General features: G+C 49.7%; 1 protein-coding gene across 3 annotated transcripts; it reads right to left on the reverse strand.

The window, feature by feature from the left end:
• Positions 1-6: 6 nt before the first annotated feature.
• COPS7A (COP9 signalosome subunit 7A) lies at positions 7-7,154 on the reverse strand. Of its 3 annotated transcripts, none has more exons than XM_019548917.1 (8): positions 6,853-7,154; positions 2,833-2,908; positions 2,439-2,527; positions 2,159-2,361; positions 1,505-1,610; positions 1,041-1,192; positions 490-545; positions 7-165 (listed from the first exon to the last, which is right to left on the reverse strand). In XM_019548917.1, the coding sequence occupies exons 1-7, from the start codon at positions 7,012-7,014 to the stop codon at positions 506-508; spliced, it is 828 nt and encodes a 275-aa protein (XP_019404462.1). In that variant the 5' UTR covers positions 7,015-7,154; the 3' UTR covers positions 7-165; positions 490-505. The 3 variants fall into 3 exon arrangements, with proteins under 3 accessions (XP_019404462.1, XP_019404461.1, XP_019404460.1); XM_019548916.1 differs by having other exon boundaries at positions 7-147; positions 6,853-7,153; XM_019548915.1 differs by lacking the exon at positions 7-165 and having other exon boundaries at positions 462-545; positions 6,853-7,153.
• Between the last annotated feature and the right edge of the window lie 3,636 nt (positions 7,155-10,790).

The raw sequence follows: 10,790 nt of genomic DNA on the forward strand, positions 1-10,790 counted from the left end.
AACAATCCCCACAAAATCCACCCTAACCCAGCAAAACAAAGATCAAACAATCAAGATGGCAGTCTGGAGCAAATTGTCCAAGGATCCCACAGAACCAAAATGGCTGCTGAGTGCAAGGTCAGGTTCCTTCCAGGCTTCCATGATATTCTGTTGGCGTAAAGGTGACTGAAATGGAGTTAGTGCCATGGCTTTTTAAATTTACCTGTCAAGTGATGGGGGGGTGGGGGGGAGAGAGAGAGAGCAAGATGGGTGGGTGTGGGGAGGATGACGACACATGGGACAGACAAGTTTAGAAGGCAAGAGATAGCTGTAGGAGGCTATCAGATGTTGGTACAGGTGATGGATAAGACAGGGGAAAGGGCACAGCAGATGGGAAAGATCAAACATGCAGGAGAACCAATTGGACATACAGATACAGAGATGAGATCACAAGTGTCATACAATGGACACCTGTTTTTTCTCCCCCCTCCCAGTCTCTCTCCTTCTCACTCTCCCAGGGATCCAGCTAGTTTGATTTAGACCAGATCTTCGCACTGCCCCGGAGTCTGCGTAAAAAACAAACAAACAAAGAGAAACAAAGGCTCTGACAGGAGCAAGGGCCACATAGGCTCCTCCCCAAATGCACTTAAACAAAAGTGGCTGCCACCTGCAGCTACAGAAATGTGCAGCCACAAACAGGGTTAACAGACTGCTGCTGCTTCAAACTGAGGAGTCTTGCAACTCACTCCTATTAGCGGAGGACAAACAGAGCTGAGGTGGAGGTAAGCTTGCTGTCACATGTGTACATAGGAGAATGGGATGTACCCTCGTTTAGTAGCATAACTGAGAGTGGGGAGACCAGAGCAGCAGTCTTGAAAGATAAGGAGGCAAAAACAGCTACTGGTGTAGCTGGCAGATGGCTATGCTGCCGCCACATCTGGCACTGCAAAAGCTAATGTTGCCTTGTTATGCCTGTGTTCATGCCGGAAACAAAGTTCCCACAGATTTGTCCCCTGGGTACACAGGGGGAAGGGCCACTCCCACCTGCTACAGCTCCTTACCCTTTGGCCTTAGAAGTTTTTTTGCTGGCTTGGCGCTGGTTGGTGCCAGGGGCTGGCTCCCTGAGCTCTGTTAAGTGCTGCTCTGGGTCCTGGGATGTTGCTGCTGCAGCTGCTGCTGTTGTGACTTTAATGGTCTTCTTCAAATTTGCCACCTACCAGGATGGGAAAGCGAGAACAAAAGAAAAGTCTCAATGAAAAAGTCTGTTAAACTGAAGTATAATGCTAACCAACATTTGAAACCTGAAAAGGAAGGAAATCTTTATAATACAGAACTTTTGAGGGTCTGTAAAGTAGTGCCCAGCTGTCCTGACTCTCCCCAGACAGAAGGTCCTGACATGGTACAGGGGAAGTGTCACTGACTTGTTCAGATAAGGTCATGTAAATGCAGAGTGCTGGTTCCAACCCACCCCTAGGTCAGCACTGATGAAATAACAGTGATGGAATAACCAGCCCCCTTCACTCACCTCATTCTCTATCTGCTGTTTTAGGCCCAGCTGCTGCTCTTTATGCTGGTTGGCCCGGCTAACTTGCTTCTCAATGCCTGACAGGACAACCTCACAGCCTTGGCACCTGCAGGGAAAGAACAAACCTGAGTACACGGAAGATCCAAAAGGCAATGGAGAAGTGGGAGGATGGATAGGTGTGACCTAAACTCTCACCCACATATAGCTGGAGGCCTCAGAGCTTTGGCCCTGGGAGGAGGTGAATATAGCCACACAGAAAGGGCACTGGTGCACCAGTGCCACAGTAAAGACATGGGGAGTGGTGGTGGTGGGGGCGGGCTGGGATCTGAAAGAGGTGACACTCATTTTGCAGAAGTCACTGATGGGAACTGAGAGAGTCCAGAGCAGACGTAGAGCTGTACAGTGGGGAAATAGGGTCACAGTGCCACACCATGCTCCAGCAGCAGACAGGGGAATTTGGAAGAGTCTCTCCTACTTCTCAAGTGTCTCCTCATCACTCCAGTAGCACACAGGGGTTGGGAATAGAGCTCACTCTTTCTGTGTGGTGGGTGGTACACCTCCTCCCCCCCTCTGACAGCAGGCAGAGGGTTTGGGGGAGCCTCCTCACCACTCCTGCAGCCTGTGTGGGGTTGGCCCTGGGGGCTTCCTCCTCACCACTCCTGCAATGTGCGGGTGATGGTGCTTAGCTCCTCCCTTCGGATGTCCCGCCCGATGCTGTAGTCAACCTCAAGGCGCTGATTCCGCTGGTCCAGGCTCCCACGGAGGACATCTGCGTACACAGCCTCAATCACCAGGTCCTCCAGCTGCCGCACATTCTTCAGCTGCAACTGTTCCAGCAGCACCGAATAAGGGATGCACTACAGCAACAGAGATGATAATTAGTATAAGGTAGCTCCAAGGGGAATGTGGGCAGGGTGAGAGACACAGCCACTACCTTGATCTTGGCAGCCAGGGTAACAACTGATAGGTGTCTCAGCTTGTTCTTCTGCGCCTCAGTCAAAGGAGGGAGATTAGCTGCTTCAGCTGCTCTCAGGAGAGAAAGCCAGACATTAGAGCTGAGTATGTCCCATATCCCCTCTCCCTGCCCTGGGCCAGGCATTTTCTTTCCAAGATTCTGAATGATGGGGCTCTGGCAAGACATCTCCTGGCTTCATAGACCCCTACCCAGCTCAGGTAGATGCTTTCTGTGCAACCTTTTCCTGATGTCATTTGCTGTTCCTTCCCTCTTGCTATCTCTCAACCATTCCTGCTCCTTGGGAGACTAAACTGATGCCTCACCCGCTTCCGGAAATATGGCATAAGGTGTTGTAAGAGAGGAATGTATTTACCCAAGTAATCAGCATATGTCCCATATGCAAAGACGGTGAGCAGACGGAAGATGGGGGAGAACTCACTCTCAGCCAGCTGTGTGAGGAAAGGGAGCACTTGATATAAACAGCAAGACATTTTGTACGCTACAGTCGAACTCCTACTCCCAATTCCCAGCTCTATTAGCACAGCACCCAGGGACACCTCTAATCTAACCAGGCTGTTTCCTTACTGCTTCAACCCTAACTGGTTTGGAAGTTAAAGATATGGTGGATTACTATATCCAACAAAATACAACTGCATGGCAGAGAGGAGGAGAAGGAAGAACAGTAACTACTTAACAGGTACAGAGCTCAGAGCCTGAAGGGTGAAAGACATAAGCAAGTCCCGCTAAGACTGCAGGGCTTCGTCTATGGAAGCAGGTCAAGTGGTTTAGAGGTTAAAAGGACAGGATTTGGGAAAAGGGAAGGGTTTGGGTGAGTAAGAGATGGATAAAGGAAGGGGGCGGGGGAAGAGCTGCAGAGAAGCAAGAAGAAACACCAGATAACAACATAAGAACTACCATTTACTGGGTTGAAGTGTCAGCTCATCTTGCCCAGTCACCTATGTCACACAGGCCCTAGCTATGCTAGTGATCTATAAGACCAGGAAGGAGGCTCTGGCTGGGAGGAACCCAGGTGAATGTGGGGCTGCTTTCCTGGCACTCATCCACTCATGCTTCTGGGCAGAGTTTTACTGGGGCGGGGTGCACAGGCTCCCTCAACTCCTTCAGGGAGCAGTGAACAAGTGTGTGCTGTTCAGTGTCCACTTCCAATGCCCTAATTATTAACCTATGACCTCACTCCTATTCATGTTTCTTCTTCATTGTTCCAAACAACTAGCTGATGTGTTCCCAGGGGCCTCCCTTATTTAGGGAGGCTTACAGATTTTGTAATGGGCAATAAGCCCATGAGCTTCTTTTTGGCACCTCAAACAAGACCTAGCCAAGCTAGTGATCTATAAGATCAGGAACGAGGTTCTGGCTGGGAAGAAGCCAGGTCAGTTTGGGGCTGTTTTCCTGGCACTCATCCACTCACGTTTCTGGGCAGTTTCAATGGTCAGCATCCACAGGCTCCCTTGATTCCTTCAGGGGGCAGTAGGTGTTGCCTGGCATGCTCTGCTCATTGTCTCCTTCCAAATCTCTTGTTTTTAACCTGTGACCTCACTCTTGTTCCTGCTTTCTCTTCAGCTGTCCCATGTACTCAGTTGATGTGTCCTCAGTGGCCTCCCTTATTAAGGGAGACTTATAATATTTTATAATGGGCCAAGGCCCATGACCCCCTGGCACTTCAAACAGGCCTGTTACACAGGCCCTAGCCAAGGTAGCAATCCATCTGACCAGGAAGGAGGCTGTGGCTGGAAGATAGCTGGGGACCGTGGGGCCACTTTCCTTTCCCTAGTGAGATCCTAACTAAGTCTACAAGAAATGAGGCAAAAATGAACACAGTACTCCAGATGTAGCCTCACCAGTGCTGAATAGAGGGGAATAATCACTTCCCTTGGCCTACTGGCAACACACCTATCAATGCACCCCAGTATCCCGTTAGCCTTCTTGACAACAAGGACACACTGCTGACTCATATTCAGCTTATTGCCCGCTATGATCCCCCCAGGTCTTTTTCTGCACAGCTGCTGCCCAGCCAGGCAGCCCCCAGCCTGTACTGGTGCGTGGGATTGTTCCGTCCTGAGTGCAGGACTTTGCACTTGTCTTTGTTGAACCTCATTAGATTTCTTTTGGCTCAATCCTACAATCAATGTCTAAGTCACTCTGAATCCAGGCCCTATGCTCCAATATATCTAGTACTCCCCACAACTTGGTATTATCTGCAAACTTGCTGAGGGTACACTCTATACCATCTTCCAGGTCGCTGATGAAGACATTGAACAAAACCGGCCCCAGGACCAACCGGTGGGGCACTCCACTTGATACCAGGTGCCAACTAAACACAGAGCCATTGATTAAATACTATCTGAGCTCAATGCTCTTACCAGTTTTCTATTCACCTTACAGTCCATTCATCCAGCCCATACTTCCTTAGCTTGCCTGAGAGAATGCTGTGGGAGACTGTATCAAAAGCCTTGCTAAAATCAAGGTACACTACATCCACATTCACCAGCCTCCCTGCATCCACAGAGCCAATCACCTTGTCATAGAAGGCAATCACGTTGGTCAGGCATGACTTGCCCTTGGTGAATCCAAGCTGACCGTTCCTAATAATCACCTTCTTTTCCTCCGAGTGCTTAGAAATGGATTTCATGAGGATCTGTTCTGTGATTTTTCCCAGGGACTGAGGTGAGGCTGACTAGTCTGTAGTTCCCTGGATCCTCCTTTTTCCCTTTTCTTAAATATGGGCACCATGTTTGCCCTTTTCCAATCATCCGGGACCTGTCCTGATCACCATGAGCTTTCAAAGATGATGGCCAATTCCATCAGCCAACTCCCTCAGCACCCTCAGGTACATCCCATCCAGCCCCATGGACTTGTACATGTCCAGCTTTTCTAAGCAGTCTCTAACCTGTTCTTTCCACTGTTGTCTGCTCATCTCTTCCCCAAACTATGCTGCCAGGTGCAGCAGTCTGGAAGCTGACCTTGCCTGTGAAGACTGAGGTAAAAAAGGCAATAAGCACTTCAGCCTTTTCGGTATCCTGTCACCAGGTTGCCTCCTGCATTCAGTAAGGGACTCACAGTTCCCCTGATCCTCCTCTTGCTACCGACATATTTGTAGAAACCCTTCTTGTCACCCTTCACATCCCTTGCTAGCTGCAACTCCAATTGTACTTTGGCCTTCCTGACCTCATCCCTGCATGGATATTCATGTCTCCAGGCAGAGTTCCACTGGCTCCATGGACTCGTTTGAGGGCCAGTGAACACTGGCCAGTGTACTCTGCTTGGTGTCCTCCCTTGATGGACTTATTACAAACCAATGGCCCTCACTCCTGTCCCAGTTTTGTTTTTATTTGTCCCAAGTAATCAGCGATATGCTCTTAATGCGCCTCATCACCAAGGGGTGGCTTACAGCTCTCCTTGATGGGCTTTAGCCCATGTTCCAGAATAGCATATCAAAAGGCCTGTCACAGAGGAGGGGGCTTACAGTGTTTGCTTGTGGGTGTAAGCCCACACTTCCCCATGGCATAACTAATGGCCTGCCACACAAAGAAACACTGTAAGCCCCCCTCCTCAGTGACACAGGTCTTTTGATATGCCATTCTGGGACACGGACTAAAGCCCATCAAGGAGAGCTGTAAGCTATAAGAGAGTTCTTTCTGTGCTTACTTGTTAGAATCAGAACTTCCTAGACCTTAATGCTGGAGGCTGCAAGGGATAGTGGAGGGGGTAGAGGTGGGGGGAACACCCTGGTAATACCCAGTTTATTCCCCCTTGCAGCCTCCAGCATTAAGGTCTAGGAAGTTCAGATTCTAACAGGTGTAGAAAAAACTCGCTCACGAGGAGGGCAGTAGAGCACTGGAACATGTCACTCAGAGAGGTTGTAGACACCATCCTTGGAGGTTTTTAAGATCCAGCTAGATAAAGCCCTGGCTGAAACGATCTAGCTGGGGATGGTCCTGCTTTGAGCAGGGGGTTGGACTAGATGGCCTCCCAACCCCCACTTTCTATGATCCTATGACCATGACAAGAGAGAAGATTGAGAGGCAGACAGTGGCAAGTAGGAAAATTTATAAACATAGCATCCAGCAGGGGGGCTAGTGCACAGTGGTCCTCCCTCCCATGCCCGGGGCCATGGATTGCAATGCTTGGTTTGTAAGACCTGGGTAGACAAAGCCTTGGCTGGGATGATCTGACTTTGGGCAGGGGTTGGACTAGATGACCTCCTGAGGTCCCTTCCCGCCCTCATCCTCTGTGATCCTGTACCTGGGGCCAGGAAGGCACACTGCCTGGGCACTGCGCAGGGCCAGCCCGTCGGGCCCTTTCCCAAGGGGCAATCACAGCCGTAGGGTGCAAGCTCCGGCGGGCTCCCCGGAGCCGGGAGAAGGACGCTCACCTCCCGCACGTTGGGCAGGTCCAGCAGCTCCCCGAAGACGTAGATGCCAGGTGCATCCAGCACCTGGTGGATAAGGCTGGCCAGGGCGGCGCCGCGGGCGGACTTGGCGAGCAGCAGGAACTGCTCCTGGCTCTGCCCCGTCACCTTCATCTCTGCTGCCATGCTGCTCCGAGCGCCCCGCCGCGCCGGCCCGGCCCAGGCCACGACCGCGGCCCGTCAGCGAGCTGCGGGAACAAGCAGCGCAGGTAGCCGAGGCGGTCCCGCGCCCTGCGCCCCGCCAGCCCCGCCGCCTACCTGGGGGTCCCTCCCTGGACTGCACAAGTGCGAAGTCCCCCAACGCCACTCCTCCCCCTCCTCTAGGGTCCACCCTCCAGGAGCGACCACTTCCGGGTTGGTGACATCACGCGAGGCCTCTTACCCCAGCTGTTCTGCGCATTGGTTCCAGCCGGGTGTGGTCCCGCCCTCGCCGCTCTCCCGTTGGTGGGACCGGCCGGCTGAGTGACATCGCCCGCACCCCATATAGTGTGTGTGGCCTGGGGAGGTTGGCTGTGGTGTGTTGGGGCTGGTTATGCTAGTGGTGCTGCGTAGGTATTAGCTAAAGTCTGTATTGAGCAGATTCTTTTTGGTATTGGTTGGTGGAATTGGAGCTTGCTCCATCCACTCCATGCATTGACCTGGTATTGCAGTGCTTCCAGGACTGGTGCAAAAAAAACAAGGTGTTAGCTTGCCCTGAAAATGAATTGGAAGCGCACTTCCCTCCTGGGGGTAGCTGTGGTGCCTAGCCCTGGGCGTGCTGCTGAGGGCAGTGCCCATCGCCCGGGGACATTTTTTCCCTCTTCTTCTCTGCTCATGTCGCCAGACTCCTCAGCCCGAGATGCCTGCTCGCTCGATGTGGTCCCAGAGCAGTTCGGGGCACAGCGCCACAGCCAGAACTCAAGTGCGTGGGGTGTCTGTCCTGAGCTCTACCTGCTTAAGGCCTGTGGGCTCTGTCATGGCTCTCTAAGCCCAGACCTGGAAGTGGAAGACTTTACACTAGAAACTTTACTTCAAGGCATTCCTCCTGTAGCGGGTAACACAGTGATAAAAGCCAGTATAGAAACCCCTTTTCCTCAAACGTGGCCTTGGACAACAGTATTTCTTAACACATTATAATCCTAACCTATGAGTGTGGGCTGTATTCTAACTGCTAGGTCTGGTCTACAAGTAGTTTTGTGGGCAAAAGTCAGGTAATGATCAGATGACAGGCCTACTTAGCAGTGAAGGATGCAAAGGATAGGTCAGTAGATAACTGAAAGGGAAAAACAAGTTAGAGGTAACTTAGACAAAGCAGATGTTTTCAAATCAGCTGGGCAGGATGAGATGCATCCTAGAGTACTGTACTCAAGGACTTGACTGAGGTCACTGCAGAGTTGCTGCCTCTTATTGTTGAGATCTAATACCATCCCTAATATGCATAAAGAGTTTTGAATCAGCAGACATGGAAAATTTGCATTTAAAAGTCCTAAAGTAATGCGCTATAGTATTTTGCTGGCCTGCTGAGGTGTTTGAAGTCTGGAAAAAGAAAAAATATAGTCCTCATCTTTAAAAAAAAAAAAAAAAGGGGGGGGGAGCAAGTGGGACCTAGGAAATTACAGACCAATCAATCTAATTCTGATACCTGGAAAGATACTTGAGCATAACATATTTCTAAGCACCTAGAGGATAACAAGGAGATAAGGAACAGTCAACCTGGATTTGTCAAGAGCAAGTCATGCTTAACCAACCTGATTTAATTCTATGGCAAAGCAACAGGTTCTGAAGGTGGTGGGAGAGCAGTGGATGTAATATACCTCTATTTTAGCAAAGCTTTTGATGCTGCCTCCCATGGTATTCTCATTAGTACGCATGAAAATGCAGTCTAAATTAAACTACTGGAAGGTGAGTGCATAAAAGGTTGAATGGTTGTGCTCAGAGAGTAGTCATCAATGATTCACTATCTGACTGGGAGAAGATATCAAGTGGAGTTCTCTAGGGGTCTGTCCTGGGTCCAGTATTGCTCATTATGTTCTTTGGAGGATAGAACTGAGTGCATACTTACCACATTTGCAGATGACACCAAGCTGGGTGGGGTAGCAAACCCTTTAGAGGAAAAGATGAGGACTCAAAATGGCCTTGATAAATAAGAAAAATAGCCTGAAATTGTTCAGATGAAGTTTGAGAGGACAAGTGTGAAGTAGTGCACTTAAGAAAGAACAATCAAATGCACAGATACAAAATGGGGAGTGACTGGCTACACCACAATACTGCAGAACTGGAGCCCTAGAGGTTATAGTGGACCACAAGCTGAATATGAGTCAGCGGTCTCATACAGTTGCAAAAAACGCTAGTAGTATACTGGGTAGTATTATCAAGGGTGTCATATGCAAGTCATGAGAAGAGATTCTACTACTTTCAGCACTGGTGAGGTCTGAGCTGTCATACTGTATCCAGTTTAGGGTACAGCACTTCAAGAAAGACATGGGCAACTTTAAAAAATTCAAACTAAAACAACAAAAAGGATTAGTGGTCTAGGACATATGACATACAAGGAAAGGTTGGAAGAACTGGGATTACTCAGTCTGGAAAGGAGAAGACATATGTTGGGCCTGTGGGATTGTAACACATGGAGCTTCCTGCAAAGTGCCATGAGTTACAACAGGGAACTGCTCCTCTGTCTGCACCTTATGTTTTAGCTAACAACTTGTTTTGAGTTTCCTGGCCCCCTACCTGTTCATTAGCATTCTGGGTCCTGCTGATGGGCTTTGTGATTTTATCCTTGTTCCTGCCTACTGAATATTTGTTCAAGGGTCTAGCTCTGACTCCTCTGTTTCCAGACTGTCTTGCTGGCTCCTTGATCCATGTGCTTCTAGACCAGGAGTGGGCAATTATTTTGGGTGGAGGACTGCTTACTGAGTTGGCAAGCCATTGAGGTCCAACATGACAGGCAGCCAGGGGCAGATAAATATTTATTTTCTTAATTCTGGGGGGGCCCCGTGGGCCAGATAGAATGGCCTGGCAAGCTGTATCTGGCCCCTGGGCTGCATTTTGCCCACCTCTGTTCTCTGACAGCTGGCTTCTGTCTCATGGCTCAGTTTAACGCTTACCAGTGCCCAGTCCTGTATAGCTGTATCTGTCTGCTCTGGACCCTGTGACTAGTGACACTGGTCTGGATTCCTCCTTCCTGCTCCTGACTCCCCCACCAGCTTGTGGTTCCACCCAGGGTGACTGCCTACATCACAGTCCCTTACAGGCCTACATCCCAGTTGTACTCCTGACAGTATGATTCTATGCAAATATTTACCCCACCAAGAACTATGCTGAAGAACCTTAAGAAAACGAATTCAATCCAAGAGAAGAAAATTAATTTAATCCAAGAGACACAAAGTGATTATTAGGTAAGACTGACTGAGATCCCACCAAACCCGTGTGGCAGACTGGGACCAGTGCCTTCGCAATAAGAAGCCTCAGAGGCCATCTCTCAACTCCCCTGAGCTAATCCCCTTCTATTTTGGACCAACTTGGGAATCATCTGAACCATCTGAATAGCTGACTCCTAGTATACTGTCCTCTGCACTGGGCTTCTCAGTTCCGGATGCCTCAAACCCTGAAGCAAGGCGGGGAGGGTGTTACTCCTTCTCTACTTCCCATATTAATGGGGGTGGGGGAGAAGGGGGTATGTGTGTACCAGTGAAAGAATTACTTTAAAAAAATGCCATGAGCCCCACAACTTAATATGTGGGTGGTTTGGGAATGTGTTCCCTAGTCCCTCATTGGCTTCCTCGTGACAAAATTTTTAGCAGAATTCACAGATTTATTGGACTCTGAAAGGACTCTGTGTTTCTGCTGTGGCCTTGAGCTTGTGAGCTTCAGGCTGTCAGCCATGAGCCTTAGCACCTAGCATTACTTCCCACTGGTTAGTT

The sequence above is a fragment of the Crocodylus porosus genome, unplaced genomic scaffold (assembly GCF_001723895.1).
Source record: "Crocodylus porosus isolate Cpor-Errol unplaced genomic scaffold, CroPor_comp1, whole genome shotgun sequence".
Classification (NCBI taxonomy): Eukaryota; Metazoa; Chordata; order Crocodylia; family Crocodylidae; genus Crocodylus; species Crocodylus porosus.